This window comes from Bubalus bubalis, chromosome 11 (assembly GCF_019923935.1).
Source record: "Bubalus bubalis isolate 160015118507 breed Murrah chromosome 11, NDDB_SH_1, whole genome shotgun sequence".
In the NCBI taxonomy this organism is placed as follows: Eukaryota; Metazoa; Chordata; class Mammalia; order Artiodactyla; family Bovidae; genus Bubalus; species Bubalus bubalis.
Window position 1 is genome coordinate 17,855,088 of NC_059167.1, and position 20,230 is coordinate 17,875,317.

General features: G+C 40.5%; 2 protein-coding genes across 7 annotated transcripts in view; one reads left to right on the forward strand and one right to left on the reverse strand.

The window, feature by feature from the left end:
- The first annotated feature begins 11 nt into the window (after positions 1–11).
- Positions 12–20,169, forward strand: ALDH6A1 (aldehyde dehydrogenase 6 family member A1). Of its 2 annotated transcripts, none has more exons than XM_006053857.4 (12): positions 12–166; positions 7,522–7,581; positions 9,183–9,257; positions 9,428–9,589; positions 9,814–9,892; positions 10,283–10,585; positions 12,085–12,206; positions 13,480–13,669; positions 13,866–14,047; positions 15,367–15,546; positions 15,813–15,911; positions 17,712–20,169. In XM_006053857.4, the coding sequence occupies exons 1-12, from the start codon at positions 110–112 to the stop codon at positions 17,814–17,816; spliced, it is 1,614 nt and encodes a 537-aa protein (XP_006053919.1). In that variant the 5' UTR covers positions 12–109; the 3' UTR covers positions 17,817–20,169. The 2 variants fall into 2 exon arrangements, with proteins under 2 accessions (XP_006053919.1, XP_025150999.1); XM_025295214.3 differs by lacking the exon at positions 12–166 and adding an exon at positions 4,113–4,385.
- BBOF1 (basal body orientation factor 1) overlaps positions 14,861–20,230 on the reverse strand; it is a 36,146-nt gene continuing 30,776 nt past the window's right edge. For 3 of the 5 annotated variants that reach the window (XM_044924743.2, XM_025295216.3, XM_006053860.4), the window contains 2 exons: positions 17,111–17,166; positions 14,861–16,052 (listed from right to left, as the gene is read on the reverse strand). In XM_044924743.2, coding sequence (XP_044780678.1) covers positions 17,155–17,166 — 12 coding nt within the window. In that variant the 3' untranslated portion in view covers positions 14,861–16,052; positions 17,111–17,154. The remainder of the gene's footprint in view (positions 16,053–17,110; positions 17,167–20,230) is intronic. The other 2 variants (XM_044924741.2, XM_006053861.4) reach the window with 1 other exon arrangement.

Genomic DNA, 20,230 nt, shown 5'->3' on the forward strand with positions numbered 1-20,230 from the left:
CAGTGAGGAGGTGCGGCAGGATGGACGGGGGAGGCCTGGCAGCGGTAGAGCTTCTGGACGGTCTCAGACTGTAGAGGTGCCGGGGGCTGAGAAGAGGCAACCCAGAGCCATGGCGGCTGTGGCGGTGGCGGCGGCGGCGGCTGCATTGCGGGCCCGGATCCTGCAGGCGAGTTAAGGGTGGCGCCAAAGGGTTGCGAAGCTCGAAATTCGTCCTTTCCATCCGCTCTCTGAGCCAGCCCCTTCATGGCTGACCCTTCTCTGTGCCCATCGGACCTGTGCGGCCCTGTCCCACACCTCACTCAGTACCCGCCTTCGTTGGACCCAGCCCGGGACTCAGCCCTGGCCCTTTTATTCTTGAGCCTCCCCCCTTTTCTGGCTCTGGCCCACTCTCCTCTTCGAGGCTTGCCCGGTCCCTGCCGACACTCTCTTGCCCTCACCTCTGTCGGTCTGCCCACCGTCTTCCCTTTCACCTCTGCACCAGCCACCTCTCTGCCCTAGAAACTCCCCTTCTGGTCACCTGTCTTAGCATTGGGCCGGGAGCCTCCAAATTGTCCCCTTCCCCCACCCTTCTTCACGGTCTGCAATCCGAGGTAAAGGCCAGGGGGCGGGGGCCAGGAAGCACACGAGGGGCGAGGGTCAGTGAATGAACTTTGAATCTCCTTCTCGGAATGTTCACTCCGTTTTCCCAAAAGCAGTCATTTGCTGAGCTGTTTTCCCCAGCTATGGCTCTTTGCATGTTCCACAGGCTGTGGACTGTTGTGCCTTTGCTTGCCAAGACTTTGTTTAACTTTCTGGCAGAGTTACAGTGTTTTGTTGGCGTTGAATAAGGACACATAGTTAATGCTCCTAGTTTGTTCCAAGCACATGCAAAGAATTAAACATCTCTAAAATAGGTGGTAGAAAATGGAAACCAAGGAAGACAAGAAGTGTAAGTTCCACGTTCCCACCCCAGAGTCAGCTTGTGCTGTGCTGTGCTTAGTCGCTCAGTCGTGTTCCACTGTGCGACCCCATGGACTGTAGCCCGCCAGGGCCCTTTGTCCATGGGGATTTTCCAGGCAAGAATACTGGAGTGGGTTGTCAGGCCCTCTTCCAGGGGATCTTCCCAACGCAGGGATCGAACCCAGGCCTGCCACATTGCAGGTGGATTCTTTACCGTCTGAGCCACCAGCGAAGCCGGCAGTCAACTTAGTGTAACTCAGCTCTACCCCTGGGGTTGGAGTGGGGTGGGGGTGTTCGGGTCTTCTCTGAAGCTAGCCTAAGGACAGGTGGTTGAGCTACAGGAGCTACATGCCTGAGGCCTGTAGCTGTTTCCAGCTGTTCATAGCCTTTCCCCATTATTCAAGCCTAGCAAGGACTTACATTATGAGGCAACATTATCGAACCTGCAAGAAACAGCTTTGCTTTTCTTACTCATGTTCAGCTTGGGGAACTTCTTCCTCTGTATTTCTGGGCTTATAGTTAACATTAGTATTTATCAGGTTCAGTGAGTTCTACTCCAGAGACTGTGCATTTTTAAGATTCTTAGCAGAGTCCGCAAAGGTTCCTGTTTAAATATGCTATTTAATGGGACAGCGTGAATGGATTGGAAGGATTTGTCAAATGATCTGGCCTAACTCATATTTCTTGTTGTAATCCTGGTTCTGTTTTTCTAGGTTTTGTTTTGTTTTTTGTTTTGTAGTCAGAAAACAAAATTTCCACCCTATATTTTCCATTACCAACTTCTCCTGGAAATCTTTTATTAAATTGGCTTTTTTTCCTTTGCCTTCTCTGCCATCACAAGTCATTGAGAGCCTTAAAAAACTATGTTGTCCTTTGTATCAAGGAAAAGAATCTCCTTCCCCAAGTACTTTATTTTGGAAATAAACACTTTTTTCTGATTCATTTGCAGAAACTTATGCATTGACCTGAAAAAGAACAGAGATAATAATCCTAAGCCAATTAGGAGTTACTGTAACATGATAGTTTGAGAGTAGTCTAGAGTCTGGCAATCCAGATATTATCATTCCCATTTAAAGAAAACTAGTCTTAATATGACTCAGTGACTTTCTTCAGTGATACAGTGGAAAGAACACAGGCTTCACAATCATACTTGGATTCTATTCCAGCTCCACCACTTCCTAGTTTTGAGAATATTTGTGCAGATTAGAATTAATGAAGTAAGTTGTTGTTGTTGTTCAGTCACTAAGTCGTGTCTGACTCTCTGTGACCCCATGGACTGCAGCACGCTAGGCTTCCCTGTCCTTCACCACCTCCCAGAGTTTGCTCAAACTCATGTCCATTGAGTCAGTGATGCCATTCAACCATCTCATCCTGTCCTCTTCTCCTGCCTTCAGTCTTTCCCAGCATCAGAGTTTTTTCCAATGAGTTGGCTCTTCGCATCAGGTGGCCAAAGTATTGAAACTTCAGTTTCAGCATCAGTTGTTCCAGTGAATATTCAGGACTGATTTCCTTTAGGATGGACTGGAGTTTGATCTCCTTGCAGTTCAAGGGACTCACAGGAGTCTTCTCCAACACCACAGTTTGAAGGCATCAATTCTTCAGCACTCAGCATTTTTTATTGTCCAACTCTCACATCCATACATGACTACTATAGCTTTGACTAGATGGACCTATGTCGGCATAGTAGTGTCTCTGCTTTTTAATATGCTGTCTAGGTTTGTCATACCTTTTCTTCCAAGGAGCAAGCATCTTTTAATTTCATGGCTGCAGTCACCCATCCACAGTGATTTTGGAGCACAAGAAAATAAAGTCTCACTGTTTGCTTTTGTTTCCCCATCTATTTGCTATGAAGTAATGGGACCAGATGCCATCTTCTTAGTTTTTTGAATGTTAAGTTTTAGACTAGCTTTTTCATTCTTGTTTCACTTTCATCAAGAGGCTCTTTAGTTCCTCTTTACTTTCTGCCATTAAGGTGGTATCATCTGTGTATCTGAGGTTGTTGATATTTCACCTGGCAATCTTAAAGGTCATCCAAGGTTTCCCACCTAGTAACTGATGTTGCTGAGAATTCAGGACTTAAGTCTAAGCCTCTCTTTCTGTGTCAGACACTGGCCCAAACTTTGGGAAAGGAGAGATAAGTAAAATATTCACTGAAGGCTTTCCTACTGTAATGCAATAAGTGCTAAACAATAAGACTGCACACAGTACTGCAGGAACCTATGGAAAGAGCCCCAAACTCAACCTGTGCAATTCTAGAAAAGCTTCCAAAAGGAGTTGATCTCCGTTTGAGTACTGCAAGAGTAGGAGGCCTTTAGCCAGAGAAGGGAGTTCCTGCCAAGGGAAATAGCAAGTGTGAAATAAACATCTAGAGATCAAGAAGTTTGGTGTGACTGAAGTTTGGTGTGACTGGACATAGGATAGTTCTCTTTAGTAACAGTACTAATGAGTGTGTCTTGGAAAATGAAGAAAAGACTAAATGACTATCATTTAGTCAAAAACTAAATGACAATGTTTTATTATGCCCTTTCGACAGCAGGGAGGCTATGTGCACGTGACAGAATGAAATTAAGAGGCCTAGAATGCTCTCCTTGGCTGAACTGTACATTTTCTGCCCTATAAGAGAGTTTGTGTGTGTGTTAAGTCACTTTAGCCGTGTCCAACTTTTTGCGAACCTATGACCTGTAGCCCACCAGGCTCCTCTGTCCATGGGATTCTCCAGGCAAGAATACTGGAGTGGGTTGCTGTGCCCTCCTCCAAGGAATCTTCCCAAGCCAGGGATTGAACCTGCGTCTCTTAAGTCTCCTGCATTGGCAGGCGAGTTTGTTACCACTAGCACCACCTGAGAAGCCAGTAAGAGAGTTTACATGAAACAAAATTAATATCCCACAGTTGCTTGGGTGTATTCTTTCATTCTGCAGAATATTACTGAGTACTTACTCTAGTCCAGGAATGCTACCAGGTGATGAGGACAAAACTCTCTAGTGTTCTAAGGGAAGACAGACTTAATAATGCTATTCTTTAGTATGATAAGAGAACTAGAGGAATTCAGGTGAACCCCATAATCAGGTACTTAGCCTCGACCTGATATTGAGACTTAAAAACTTCCAACTCTGCTACTATACCGCTCACTCACAGGAGTTAACCTTGTTTTTTCTACTTCAGAGGAAACTAAAACCATTAGATGAGAACGTCCTCAACTTCCTGCTAGCAAGCCTACAGAACTGACCTGTACCTGTACTCAAAGTGATAGGGAGCTCAAGAATAGACGTGAGCCAAGCAAATGGGATGAAACAACTCCAGGCAAGAGGGAGCAGCACGTGCAAGGGCAGTGTGAGCACAAAACATGCTGTGAATGCCCGGAGCATAGAGAGAGCAAGGAGGAGAGCAGCAAAATAGGAAACTAGAGAAGTAAAGATACTATGTAGAATCTTCTAAGCAACACTGAGGTGAGTCTTTATCCCAAGGACAACGGAAAGCCATTGGTGGGTTTTAAACAAAAGAATGATCTGACCAAGTTTGTGTTTTAAAAAGACCTTTTGGCTCTGGAGTGGAAACAAGAATCAGAGGTTTAAGATTGAAGGCTGAGAGACCTGTTAGGAATCATTACCTGTTCGGAAACCCAGGTAAGAGACAATGATGGTGTAGAGTGGGAAGAGGGGGCAAGAAAAGGGTTGCATTCCCAAGACTTCTGGAAGGACAGATTGCCAGGACTTGTTGATTCACTGAGAGAGAGAGAGAAGAGTTAGGGTGACATTTAAGTTTCTGGTTGGGCACCTAGGTGGATATTAGCCCCATTCACTGAAAGGTGGGTTGTAGGAAACAGAGCTGATTGGTGGGAGGACGATGAGGAAGTCAGCTTTTTCCAACATGGACCTAAATAATATCCAAGTAGAGATGTGGTGATGACAGTTATGTAAGTATTACCTGATGAGGAAGATTCTGGTGAAGAATTAAAGATTTGGGCATCACCAGGATCTAGCTAATTAAGCCACTGGAGTTAATGAAATCACCCAAGGAGAGTTGGGACCTCTCCTTGTTCAGGAACTCAAGCAGTTAGAGGCCAGGTATGGGAGAAGGCGTGAACAAAGAAGGCAGAGAAAATGTGGGCCGAGAGATAGAAAAGATACCAGGGCATCACAGAATGTAAGTGGAGAGGGGATTTGGGACAAAAGGTCTGGTTAACTCTTCACCTCTGCTGAGAGGTCAAGTACAAGAAGGACTGGGAAGAGTCCATGGTATGGAGGAAGTCACTGGTGTTCTGGCGTTCAGTCATAAAGGTAGGAGTTGATTGAGGAGCTAGTGGGAGATGAGGAAATAATGGTAATTCGTATAGAGAACCCTTTCTATTGGATGGAGAGAGGTTTTAAGATACAGGAAAGAAAGGATAGTTGGTGGAAGTGTCTGAGGCAGGAGGAACAATTGATTTCAGAGCACAGATTCAGAGATTGGCCTTAAATTGGAAGACATACTTCAGTCAAACATTGACTGTGTACCTCTGTCTCCCAGTTACTCTGTCTTCATGAACCTTGGTAGCTGCCTTCTCTATAAGAGGTAAAAGGAAAAGATGATGAGTATTGGTCAGTTTGGTAGGCTCACTAGTAGGAAGTTGAGGAAGTTTCCATCTCGTGGTTTCTGTTTCCTCTGAAGTAGAAAAAATAAGATTAGCTCAGTGAGAGGGAAAGGAACAGAGTTGAAAATTTTAAGAAAATTGGTATGTTTTGAAACAGCAAGGAATGTGAGCAAATAATATTTATAGTAATACAATAATAGTAGCAGTGTTTAATGAGCACCAACTACTTGCTAAGCTGTTTTTCATACCTGAACAGTCTTGATCTAGTAATGCTATAAAGTAGGTAAATAAGATGCAGTACCTGTCCCCGTGGAATTTATAGTCTTGGGGTAAAAAACAAGTACCTAGGCTATTACAACACAGACAAATAAACTCAATAGGGAAATACTGACTGCTAGGTGTACAGAAAAATACACCTAACCACATCTGGGGTGGGGAACATCAGGCAATATAGCTGTTGAACACCTATTGTATACCGGGTACTATGTTGGTATTGGGAACGTGGCTATTAGACATGGTGGTCTCCAGGAGGGTGTTGCTGGTTTGAAATAGCTTTTGTGGTGAAAGGAGAAGCCGAAGACTAGGCATTTTGACAGACTGCTGGCCCAGAGGACCAGAACCTTTTCCTCTGGATAGTGCTGTCGGCACGCAAACAAATTCTTGTACTTTATGCATCCCTAAACTCTTTGGTTAACGTGGTCTCTCTTCAGATAAGGTAATAGGTTATTAGACTACACCTTCCTTTTATATTCCAGTCTTGAGTATTTTAGTTTGCTCACTTCGATTAGACTTCTGTATTTCTTAATTAACTTCCTTAACATATATACAAACTATTTTTTGAGAGTGACTTTAACTGATCCCCCCACCCTAACCATTTGCTGATTAAATTCTATTAAATATAACAGATTCTTTTCCTCTTAGGTGTATGTGGCATTTTTAAAAATAGCTTTATTAAAATAAAATTGATCTAAGATAAAATGTATAATTTACTGTTTTAGTATTTGTATACACCTGTGAAAACATCACAATCAAGATAGTGAATATATGAATTGCCCCAAAATGTTTCCCTCTGACCTTCATCTTTTCTTCCACCATCATCTCTAGGTAACCACTGATTTGCTTTCTGACACTATGGTTTACATTTTCTAGTTTTATATAGGTACTCTTCTTAAGTCTAATTTCTTTCACTCAGTATAATTATTATAATTATCCATGTTGCTTTATCAATAGTTGATTCCTTTTCATTGCTGAGTAGTATTCTAATATCTGAATATACCATACTAGTTTCCCTATTCACTCATCCAACCTTTGAGTTGCTCCCAAATTTTACACTATTACCAGTAAAACTACTATAAATACTCATGTTTAAGTATGTGTATGGGCATATTATACATATATTTGACACTTGGTTATATACTGTCTTATATTCAACACCTATTGTGTTAGACACCATCTTAGTGAAGTGAAGTTGCTCAGTCGTGTCCAACTCTTTGTGACCCCATGGACTGTAGCCCACCAGGCCCCTTCCATCCATGAAATTTTCTAGACAAGAGTACTGGAGTAGGTTGCCATTTCCTTCTCCAGGGGAGTCTTCCCAACCCGGGGATCGAACCCGGGTCTCCGGCATTGCAGGCAGAAGCTTTACCGTCTGAGCCACCAGGGAATCCCATCTTAAATGTTTTCTTATTTTTAGATTTAAGGTGACTACATTTAGCAGGCCAAAACTAGAAAAATACAGTCTAATAACCAAAAAACATCTTTTTAAAATCAGGACTATCCTAGAAATTGAACACGTGATTGTTATGAGTTTTTGTTCTCTCATAGTTTGCTGTGTCCCACAGCCTCACAGTTTTTCTCTTTAAAGATTATATGACCCTTGAGAGCAAACACCAAGTCCTTCTTCATATACCCATAGTAACTAGTAGAATACTGAGCAGATAGTGGCCATTCACTTAAGTTTTTAATAATTTTCTGCTCTCATTTATCAAAAGAATCATTCTTTTACCTCCCAGGTCTCTTCCAAGGTGAATTCCAGTTGGCAGCCAGCATCCTCCTTCTCCTCGTCTTCAGTGGTGAGTTTATTTGGTAATAAAGGTTGACTTCTAAAAAGGAATCCAGTACAGTTTGGGGGTATTTTCTTTACATCATTGTGATCAGAGTTTATCTGAAATTTTCTATCTTGATTTTCTTATCTTGTATTATGTCTGTTATGTTGTAAGCACTTCTAGTATTACAAAGTGATCTTTATGACTATGATTTTTTTTTTTTAATAATTTTATTTTTGGGTGGCTTTGCTGGTTTTCATTGCTGCACAGGCTTTTCTCTAGTGCAGCCAGTAGGGGCTCCTCTCTAGTTGCAGGGCGCAGGCTTCTTATTGCCATGGTTTCTCTTATTGCAGAGCACGGACTTTAAGGCACTCAGGCTTCGTAGTTGTGGCACAAGGGCCCAGTAGTTGCGGCTCCCAGGCTCTAGAGTGCAGGTTCAATAGTTGTGGCACATGGGCTTAGTCGCTCCGTGGCATGTGGGATCTTCCTAGACCAGGGATCGAACCCATGTCTCCTGCATTGGCAGGTGGATTCTTTACGCCTGAGCCACCATGACTATGACTTTTAATGCCTATGTAATATTCTATCAAGAAGATATTGTGTGAATTAACTAATAATTTTCACAAATAACATTTAAATTTATTCCTTTATTTCAGTATTATAAAACTAACATTTATTTATAATTTTTTTGGTTATTTTTGCTTCTTTTATATTATTTCCCTTCTGAACTGGGATTACTGTGTCTAAAGATACAAACATTTTCATGACTTCTAAAGGTTTTCTTGACCCTGCCTCAAAGGTTGTCTTCTTTACAACCTTTAGAGTTGTTTTTACAGACCTACTGTGTGTTAGCCATTTGCAATAACTAAACCTGATCTGTAAGGACTGATGCTCAAAATCCTGTTGAGGTAGAAGCATGCACATATTATAACATAGTAGTCTTTCACCTTTTTTGGCCTACAGACCACATTTGAAAATTTAATGAAAACAAGCTGCTTCTTAGAAAAGCTACACATAGAAATGTTTTTAAAAATATTTTGATCATAAGATAAGGCATGCTCATGGTAATATGCCAGAAAGTCAGCTGGGCCAACAAATCATAATAGTTAACATTTGTTAACACAGAGTCTGCTGCTTTTTTAGTATAAGCTTGTCCACAACATGGGCTTCCTTGGTGGCTCAGATGGTAAAGAATCTGCCTGTAGTGCAGGAGACCCGGCTTCAATCCTTGGGTCAGGAAGATCCCCTGAGATCCCAGGAGAAGGGAATGGCTACCCACTCTAGTGTTCTTGCCTGAAGAATTCAATGGACAGAGGAGTTTGGTGGGCTACAGTCCATGGAGTCGACTTTCACTTTCTCAGTGACATATGTTTACTCATGAAGTTCCACTGTGTGATTACAGGGAATTTTCCATTTACAGAGAGATCACAGTATTGAGAGGTTCTGCCCTATCTTAATAAGCTCTACAGAAGAGTATATTGTGTATCTCTTTCGTAGTGGTGACATTTCTAGAAAATGGAAAATTTAGTTATCAACCCCAGTTCTTTTCTCCTTGTGAAAGGGAACGAGAGAAGTAAAGCAATTAACTAATATAAAGTATTGTATTTATTTTTTTTTTTCTCCCCCAGCCAACTGTAAAACTCTTCATTGATGGGAAATTTATTGAATCCAAAAGTGACAAATGGATCGACATCCACAATCCCGTAAGGAAAGCTGCTTTGGGGCCTGAACTCACTAGCCTAGAATTCTGGGAACACAGTGGGAAAAATAAGGACCTGGGTCTCTATTGTGAAGCACATATCGCTGGCCCTGTGACTATATGAAGAAGGTGGGGCAGGGACAAAGATGATTGATGTGCTGCCTTTTCCATCAGGCCACCAACGAGGTCATTGGTCGGGTCCCTGAGTCCACCAAGGCCGAAATGGATGCAGCAGTTTCTTCCTGCAAACGTACTTTTCCCGCGTGGGCAGACACTTCAATATTAAGCCGTCAGCAGGTCCTGCTCCGCTATCAACAACTCATTAAAGAAAACTTGGTAAGAAAGCTGAATGGTATAATTTCCCAAAGTGTTATTTAGGTGCTACTTGTCACTCTCATAGAGGCCCTGTGAGCTGCCCTCCCTAACTGTACAATCCAGAGAGACATAGATCATGGCTTTCTCCCTCCAACAACTTCTCCTTGACTTTTATTCCCTTCTGGCTGCCTGAGAACTAAAGGGAGGCACATCCTTGCGTTGGTTTCTGTGTGTTTTCTCTCTAGAAAGAAATTGCCAGGTTGATCACGCTGGAACAAGGGAAGACCCTGGCGGATGCTGAAGGAGATGTGTTTCGAGGCCTCCGTAAGCAGGGAGTCCCTCTAGGGGAGTTCAGGGACACTGGGAAGAAGCAAAGGAAGATAAGAGTCCCCCAGAGTGGGGGACTGCTGCTTCCTTTATGTAGGTTTTGCTATCCCATGATATCCTAATACTTGTGTGAAATGACAGTACCTGGGTATCTATGCTACTGGCTTACTTCATTATTGTACTCCAATGATCTTCCAGTTGGTTTATATGTTTCACTGCCTTCTTCCCATTCAGATGATCTCACTTCATGCAACCTCTTCACATAGTGAATCAGTGCTTTTTCCGTCTGTCACTGGCCTTGCCACTCAGGGCTGACTAGAGCATGACGAAGCTAAGTACTGGGCAGTGTGAAGAGTTGCTCGCCTGACTGCTGCTTCTCTGTTCCAGAGGTGGTTGAGCATGCCTGCAGTGTGACATCCCTCATGCTGGGGGAGACCATGCCATCCATCACCAAAGACATGGACCTTTATTCCTACCGTCTGCCTCTGGGGGTGTGCGCAGGCATCGCTCCATTCAATTTTCCTGCCATGATCCCCCTTTGGATGTTTCCCATGGCCATGGTGTGTGGAAATACCTTCCTGATGAAACCATCAGAGCGAGTCCCTGGAGCAACTATGCTTCTCGCCAAGCTGTTTCAGGACTCTGGTGCCCCTGATGGAACACTGAATATCATCCATGGACAACATGAAGGTAACTGCCCCTCTAGACCTGACACTTATTAATCTGGCTACCAAAAACCAAGGTGTTGAGTCAGTGATGGGGTGTTTTAGGGTGTTTTAGGGATGAAGGGACTTACTAATAATAAGTAACCTCCATGTTTGAAGAAAATATTTGTTGACTGTTTTGCCATCTCCGTGCCAAGGTAACTAACTGGGGAGTAGCAGTGCTTCTTGCCCTACAGAATATATTAGGGCAAAGAACTATGGTTGGGGCAAGATAGGTAAAATTAAAGAGTAAGTTTTCATTTCAATACTGAAGGGACTCGGAGAAGGCAATGGCACCCCACTCCAGCACTCTTGCCTGGAAAATCCCATGGACGGAGAAGCCTGATGGGCTGCAGTCCATGGGGTCGCGAAGAGTCCACGACTGAGCGACTTCCCTTTCACTTTTCACTTTCCTGCATTGGAGAAGGAAATGGCAGCCCACTCCAGTGTTCTTGCCTGGAGAGTCCCAGAGACGGGGGAGCCTGGTGGGCTGCCATCTATGGGGTCGCACAGAGTCGGACACGACTGAAGCAACTTAGCAGTAGCAGCAGCACTGAAAGAACTTAACATTATTTAACTCAGAATTTATAGACCACAGAGGTACCGAAGTCCTTCTGATTCATATAATAATGGCTAATACTTAAAAAGTACTTCCTTGTTTCAAGCACTGTTCCAATGCCTTCCATCTATTATCTCATTTAATCTTTACCATCACTCTTTCAGGTAGGTACTATTATCTTCCCATTTTACAGATGAGAAAATTGGGGCATAATGAAATCAGCTGATTTTACCCAAAGTCATGTTGCTGGAAACCGTCAAAAGTTGCGATGTGTATATGTAAACAGGCCAACCATGGTTTTCACTTTTAAATACTGTGCTCTATTGCCTCTCACATGAGGGCACAGTAATATCTGAGAGTTCCAGTACAAGTGACAGTTGAGGAAATATCATATTCATAAAAGACAAAAGGAGGAGTCAAGTATTGAAAGGCTTTTATTTTGGAGGAAAATAGGAGTTGTAGCCTTGAGAGTTTTTTTTTTAATATAAATTTATTTATTTTAATTGGAGGCTAATTACAGTATTGTATTGGGTAGCCTTCAGAGTTAAAGTAAAAATTCTGGACTAACAATTGGGAAAAATAATGAAAGAGAAGAGGTTAAATAGAATTTGTATTTTAAAGAATTTTAGAGAGGGACTTCTCTCGCGGTCCTGTGGTTAAGACTCCACACTTCCACTGGAGGAGGGGGCACAGGTTCAGTCCCAGGTTGGGGAACTAAGATCCAATTAACAGTGCTGTGTGACCAAAAAAAAAAAAAAGAAAGAATTTAAGAGAACAAGGACAGAACTCCAAAAGGGGATTCCAGGGCAAGAAAACAAAAGTATGAAACTTCTCATTCATAGCAGTGAGAAAAGGACAAATTTGCTATTCTGAGAAGCCTATAGCCCTTTCTTCCTTTGTGATAATCATTTATTTTCTTCTTAAAGCTGTAAATTTTATTTGCGATCATCCGGATATCAAAGCAATCAGCTTTGTGGGATCCAACCAGGCAGGAGAGTACATCTTCGAGCGAGGGTCAAGACATGGCAAGAGAGTTCAAGCCAATATGGTGACTTCTTATTCCTTTTTCCCCCAAATTCTGTAGTATGTATTAAAATTACCTGTAAAAAGCCCTTCAGCAGAGGGACCACTCATCCCACTCTAATGCCAGTGTTTCTTTATTCACAGTTCATCCTGGTTGTCTTCCCTTTAACCACAAACCTTGTGATGAGTTTTATTCTCAGTCACTTTAATTACCTTTTATTTTATCCAGGTAATCTCGGTGATAAAGTCACATTTCTCCTTAAAGAAAGATATTCAGGTTCTTTGGGCTTCAGCCCAAAATCTGTTTCTGGCCCTATTTATTCCTTCATCCCATGCTTTCAGCTAGCCCTCATCCTTCCTGCCTTTAAGGCAAATCCTAACTACAAATGTTAAAGATATAATCTTCCCTAAGAGTCTAGGCTATTTAAGTCACTGTGGTGGTTGTGGTTTAGTAAAGAGCCAAATATCCCTGTATAATATCTGAGTGTGGTTTACTTGCTTGCATGATTTTGCTGTTCCTTAGTGACTAGATCTTTGCCAAATACTTTGTGGTTATTTGATACTAAATATAGTGTCCAGTTGCCATTCTTACTCTTCCACTAATATTGCAGGAAGGGAAGCCACCTATCCACAGGCTTAGAAACTAGTCATGATATGCCCATTTATTTCTTTTCATGGCTGGATGTGTTTTGGCCAATTTGATTTATGCCCCTGCTAGTTCACTACATATTTCGTCAATGTGTTTTATGTCTAACATCAATGCTGTGTGCAATGCAATACAGTTAAGTAGCAGATGAGGTATCTATTCATGTATTCAACTATAGCTATATCTGTAAATATGTGGAAATGACCCTGTATCATCCTACATAGAAATTTATGAGGCTGCTCTTCATATAACTGGAAACCCTAACAAACAACAGATTCTTTCCTACCTAACTTAGAAAAGAGAAGGGAGTTCCCCTTGGTTCCTAGATGAAGTGTTTACCTTATCAATCTGAATGTGATTGAGACAGTATTTTGTTTGGGGTGGGTTTTTTTAAAAAAATAATAGTTTTGATCTAAATAAACACCTGTCAGCTTTTCAGCTGAGAAATTTAAGAAAAAGTAACTTGGAGACTTACTCAGTGGTACCAGAATTTAAGCAATATCAAAATGATAATAAATCTCCTTTCAAAGCAGCATAGGATAAATTCTCAAGTCCTTTTCTTAAATTCTCATCTGAAAACTTAGATTCTTTAATTTCTTAGCCTAATTGTATTTTACCAAGGAAGATTCATGTACTTTCTGTATTTCCTTAGGGAGCCAAGAACCATGGAGTAGTCATGCCAGATGCGAATAAGGAAAACACCCTGAACCAGTTGGTTGGAGCAGCATTTGGAGCTGCTGGTCAGCGCTGCATGGCTCTTTCAACAGCAATCCTTGTGGGAGAAGCTAAGAAGTGGCTGCCAGAGCTGGTAGAACGTGCCAAAAAACTAAGAGTGAATGCAGGTAACCAACTTTTAGACTTTGCATCTCTGGCACTAAGCCCAGGGTTTTGCATTGGCCTTGTCCAGTGGGAGCAATCATGTTTATTCTTACCACTGCCTCTCTTTGTACTGGACTACTTGTCATTCAGATTCATCTTTAGTTATCACTCATCATTTATGTTCATAAAGACCTTAAATACTTCTGTATTGTTTTACAGGAGACCAGCCTGGAGCTGATCTTGGCCCTCTGATCACCCCCCAGGCAAAAGAGCGTGTCTGTAATCTGATTGATAGTGGAACAAAGGAAGGAGCTTCCATCCTTCTTGACGGGCGAAGTATTAAAGTCAAAGGTTATGAAAATGGGAACTTTGTTGGGCCAACCATCATTTCAAATGTCAAGGTGAACAACTGTGAATTATTTATTTCACAAACATATGAGGTGAAGGCACCACTGGAGACAATGGAATCTCATTCCTCTAATTTATAACTGGAGACATTTAATGACTAGAGACCTCATCTCTTGCCAGAATTACTCAATTATTTTATCTCAAGTCCAAATGAGTCACCCCTCCTGACTCCCAACCTCTTTCCACTATATCAGTGGTTGGAAAACTTTCCGTTAAGAGATAAAAAGTGAATATTTTTGGCTTTGCAGGAATAAATAGCCTCTGTCACAAATACAGTCTATCAACCACCCAGTGTTTATTGAGCCCTCCCAGTACTGGCTCAGTAGTAAAGAAGCCACCTGCAATGAAGGAGACCCAGGTTGAATCCCTGGGTTGGGAAGAGCCTCAGGAGGAGGAATGGCAACCCACTCTAGTATTCTTGCCTGAAGAATTCCATGGACAGATGGACCTGGCAGGGTAGAGTCCATGGGGTTGCAAAGAATTGGACACGACTGAGTGACTAACACTTTCACTTCACTTTCAATGTTTATTGAATATGTGCATCTTCACCAGAAAACAACGAAAGAAAAAGAATTGGTGTCAATTTTTATTTATCAAAACTCTGAAAGTTGCTTATCTAAAATTAATGACTACATTGAGGGTTGTTTTTTTTTTTGAAGTTCATATATCCCCACTATTCCTATTATAATCCTGAATAATCAAGAGTTGAATCTAAGTATAATAGAAATTATGAGATTTTTTTGCCACAGAATCACTGAGGAAAAATCCACTTTTACCCAGCTACAAACACAGCTACAGTGGTGAAAGATGTTTTGAATGTTTAATGTGACCTGATACCAAAATAAAAATGGACAGACTCATTTAGGAGGCAAAGGAATGAATAAGAAAGGATTATTTATGTTACAGAAAACTTACCACAGGATTTCTTTAAATAGAAAAATTCTCCTGTTATGTTTTTAATATATATTTGATTTCTAAAATGAATTTTCAAGTAGCTTTTCAGTAACATAACAGTTGTGTAAACAAGTAATACAGGCATAAATCAGGAAGCTAGTGATGGGTCATGAGATCAAAACATACAGTGCATAAAGGAAAGGAGTGTAGTTATGTCGTTCTAGAAATAAGAGTTTCAAGTTACTTAGGATTGGTAGCTTGGAAGATGGAGCATGGCAAGAAAGGACTTTTTTTTTAACAGGTGATTTAAAATGAAAAGAGATTACTAACCTAAAAACTGTGCATGTAAGCTGTGGGTAATAAAATACCAAATAAGCAAAAAATACTGACTTCTTTTCCGATGCATCACTCCTGGCAGCCAAACATGACCTGTTACAAGGAGGAGATTTTTGGCCCAGTTCTTGTAGTTCTGGAAGCAGACACTTTGGATGAAGCCATCAAGATTGTAAATGACAACCCATATGGAAATGGAACAGCCATCTTCACCACCAATGGAGCCACTGCTCGGAAATATTCCCACCTGGTGGATGTTGGACAGGTTTGTGAACAGAATTTTTAGGAGATTCTTGTAGCCATTTACAGTTTCCTGTGTAAGGGGAGAAGGTAAACAGTCATCAGTCACTGCCCTCTGTTCTCCCTTGATGCCCCATTTCTTCCTCAGGAATAAAAGTTTATGGGATGGAGGATCGGGTGGAAGGTGGGTAGTTAAATTGGTCTCTGATGCCTGGCACTTGTGCTTCTAAATGGAGAGTTCCTTCGTGGAGTCTTTTTCTTAGTGGTTGATGTGGCTTTGTTCTGCTTTAGGTTGGGGTGAATGTACCCATTCCAGTGCCTTTGCCAATGTTTTCATTCACGGGCTCTCGTGCTTCCTTCAGGGGAGACACCAATTTCTATGGCAAACAGGTAACTTCAAGTTTTAAAAAAATATTTTTCCTCTAAGAAACTCTCTTGAACATATTCAGGAACAAGGATTCTGCAAGAAAGGGACTGCCTGCAGCTTCTGTGAGGTTATATGTTGTTCAGCAGTGCTTGTCAGTAGGTTCCCTAGAAAAGATACAAAAGTTAATAAAAGTTAGCTAGTTCCTGAATAACTCAAGGCAACAGAGTTTTGGGGGAAGAGTATGAGTAAGTCCAAGCTTTTGTATATGCCCTCTCCTCTGCCTATGACCCTTTCTTCCTACATCCCCTTTCTGCCCTCCTTCATCTGACTGTTAACCACCAGTTTAAAGTGTGGACTTGCTAAAGAAAGTCACCTCTCACCACCATCCCCTCCAGTGCTGGCTTGGGTATGTCCCTCAAGTGCTCCCACCACACATTTCCTATTAGTCACTCATTTACTAAAACTTTTATTGAGCACCTTCTGTATATTAAACAATATTCTAAATATAATAAATGCTATAAGTATAGCATCAAATAAAAAATAACTATATAAAGCAGATCTGGAACCAAACTGCCACCATTGTCACATCCTGCAACTTGTGCATATACCCTAAAGCAAGACCAGGCGTGGCATGATCAAACAGTAGAAATGGGTTGGAGCCCAGTGAGTGAATGAGGGAGAGAGTAGTAAGAGATGAGGTTAGAGAGGTAGACAGAGGCAAGTCAATGGGACTATTTAACTCATGTTAAGAAGCCCTTATCACACTGTAATTATTATTATCTGAAGGATGTAGCACCAGAGCAAGTAACCAAATACATGTTGGACAAATGGCCTAGTGAAAAGTTCTTTGTAGTCCCACAGAAATACAGCCATTTTGGAACCTTCAGTAAAAAATTACTTGTTTTCTATACAGGTCTCCCTTTATAGGTTAATAAATTAACGGTGGGATTACATAGCCGAGTATGACAGTGTGGCCAACTGGTTAAGACAGCACTTGTTGTTTCAAGATGGATTATCCAATTTGTGCATTAGTCACAGCTTTTATAAAAATGATTAATTTGATACTATTAAACATTTCTTTCAAGGGAAGCAGAGTAAAACTGTTGCTTAAAAGTTTGTTGGTTTGGGTTTTTTTTTCAACCCCCCGTGCCTTTGTTTAATTACTGTAAGTTACTCTAGTAAGTGGACCAGTAAGTGAGGCTTCGTAGAGTAAAAGACTGACCTTATGCAGTGTTTGAAGTCTTAAATCCTTAGGTAATTAAATTGCTATTTTGCATTCTGTAAAGAAGACATAAAGATATTCTTATATAATAAAATGTAAACTTTAGTTGTATCTTATATTGAAAGTATGTAATAATCTCTAAAATTGTTTTCACTGTATTAACATGGCCCAGATTTTGTCTATTAATTCTAGAGGTGTATTTTAATCAAGCTAGTGAGTTGTGTTCTAACAGTACTGTTCTAGCTTGCTAGTAATTTTGTGTGTTATATTTGTACACTCTATTCTCTTTTGCTCAAGCCTATTCTTATAAAATAAATACAAGTTTAACAGTTTACATTGTCCAGTTTTTCCATTTAGATGTTCTTGGCTAGTTTTAGCATGATGATAGCTAAGATTTGACTCTTTACTATGTGGCAGGTAATATGTTAAGTGTTTTACATAGATTATCTCATAAATAATATATAGAATTCTGGTTGCACCTGTTCTGCAAGTAGGAACATGAATAGCATTTCACAATACCTCCTTCAAAAGTTGATTAAAAGAAGAATCATGAAACCCCCAGGCATATGTGATAACTCTTTTTTTTCTTTGTTCTCTGTAGGGCATCCAATTCTATACTCAGCTAAAGACTATCACTTCTCAGTGGAAAGAAGAAGATGCTTCTCTTTCCTCACCTGCTGTAGTCATGCCTACCATGGGCCGCTAGAAACAAGTCTGTTCCAGACTCGGTGCATACTGAGTAATCACTGTTTATTCCTGACCAACTCCAACTGCCTACTTTACTCAGATCAGATCCCTGGGATTGGAATACCTTGTAACTAAAGTCTTTCTCAGGACCATTGACCCCAGTTAAGTTGCTAATAGGGAGACTCCTAGTGTAACTCTGAAACCAGATTTTCACTTGCTCTTCATAATTTTATTTTTGAGGTCACTGTTCTAACTGTGAAATGCTTCTCTGGAATAAGAGCTTAGACCTGTTTTCTAAAAATTCTCCCCATTTCTGATGAATGACGTGGAGGGAACATTAGTGTGTGTAAAGAAGATCTCCCAAGGAGGAGGAGCTCTTGGATGGAGACATAGGTCAAAAATAATTCACCCTTTGGTTGATCCTCAAACACAGTCCTACATAAATGCCACTGGGTCAGGCCCCTCTGCCAGGCTTTGCAGAGCCTCTCATTTATCCCACGTTACAAAGACATACTCCATCTGCTAATCCCACGGTTGTGACAGCTGCTGCTTTCTTTCCTGCTGAATGCCACTTTGTCCTAGTGATTCATGATCACAAATTCTACCATTGTCACTGTTCCTGCTTCTTAAAACCACTTACTATGGATACCTCAACTTTTTGGATAAATCAACTTTTTGTTGTTTGTGCCAAGTGTTAAATTTCAGGGTTTGCTTTGGTAATCACTAATTAGTGCTTCAGTCATTAATTTAGATGCCAGCAGGTTTTGCTTTGTTTTTAAGAAAACTATTTCAAAAGTTGTATTAGGCCCAGAAATCAAAAAAGTCAGCCAGACTCTTTTTTTTTTGTTTTTATGTTCAACAAGATCTTATATTTATTGAGAAATGATTAATGGTTAAAAAAAAAGGCAATGCCTTTTTCTCATTAGTTGAACAAGAAATTGAAGAAACATTACCTATATGTTTTACAATATTTTTCTCTTCCAAAATTTATTTCTGAAAACAAGTTTTAATCACCGTTCTGCACTTTGAAATAAAATTAATCCTGACTAAATCAGTATAATGGACAAGAACAGAACATTTCTTAGGACTCCTAGTACTCTACTTTAAGTAACAAAGGGTCGGAGAAAATGAACCACCCTTAAAGATACAACCTTGGGTAACACTGTTAAATTCTCCAAGACAAAAATTCTTCCTGATTCTTCCAGTTTGGAAGGGGAAAACAAAATTTCCACTTTTTGGAGTAGAGACCCAAAACCTTCAAACTCAAGTGTTCTCCAAGTGTGAGCAAGATTCTTACCTAAAGTAAGTCTAACCTGATACTACTTGCTGAATTTTTTATATTGTGCTTTTCTCTTGCCTGCATTTCTCATTTGTGATACTTTTTAATGAAAGAACCCTTAATGTAAAGTAATTGATTAGGGCCTAAGAAATTTCAAAGCTCTCTATGTGTGAGGTAGTAGAAGAAATGCATTAACAGCCCTTCTACAAACATCTTTATGCTTTTGTTTCTTTGCTATAGCTCAACTTCAAGTCAGAACAGAAATTTATGTACTAAACAGAATAGATTCTTTGTGCTCTACCATGCTGGCTGAATCCTGTCTTTCTGATATGGTCTTCACCCACTAAACTAGGAGACGGCTTCTCATTTCTGACAGAGTTCTGGTTGTCAGGCAGATGATGTGGGTCATTAATTTTTCTGCTTCCTCATTAGTTACATAGATAATACTAACCTATTCCATGGGGGTTATTTAATGAATTAAGGATGATAAAAACCTTGAAAATGTTTGTGCACTCTGGATTTTAGGCTTAATATTACTACCACCTGCTAGATAGAAAGTCACAACCTTCAATCACTTAAGGTGATTGAACTTTAATAAAATATGTTTTATGACCCTACTGGTCCATTTTTTTTTAGCGGGGGGAGGTCTGCCTTCCTAAAGGTGAGGCAATAGAAATTTATAATTTTGTAATAGAATGCTCCTTGTTTTATCTCTTATTACAGCTGGAAACTGACAGTAATACTTAATCCAGTCTAACAACTACAGGCTGGGTTGAATGAAAGGTCATTTTTGTCTAAATTCCAAGTGGAATTAAATGTAATCACAGAGACACCTAAGTTTTCCTTACATTTAAGGGAAATCACTCTTTAAGAAATGCTAACTCATCAGAACTGTGTTGCTATAATTAGAATCAACTCATTTGGCTAGCCATTTGCTACTCAGAAGAGTTTCTTATTTCTTAGATGGAAAAAAATCTGTAAGTTCATGCTAGTAGCAGCTAAAAAAGTGGCCTCATTTGAAATTTCTCAGATTCTACATTGTACTAATTGATTATGTACAACAAATTACAAGTAAAAAGCTCTTGAAACCCTGTTTTTGTTTTGTTGTTTTTTTATGGTACCATACTTCCTTACAATGCCTTTATCTGCTAGCC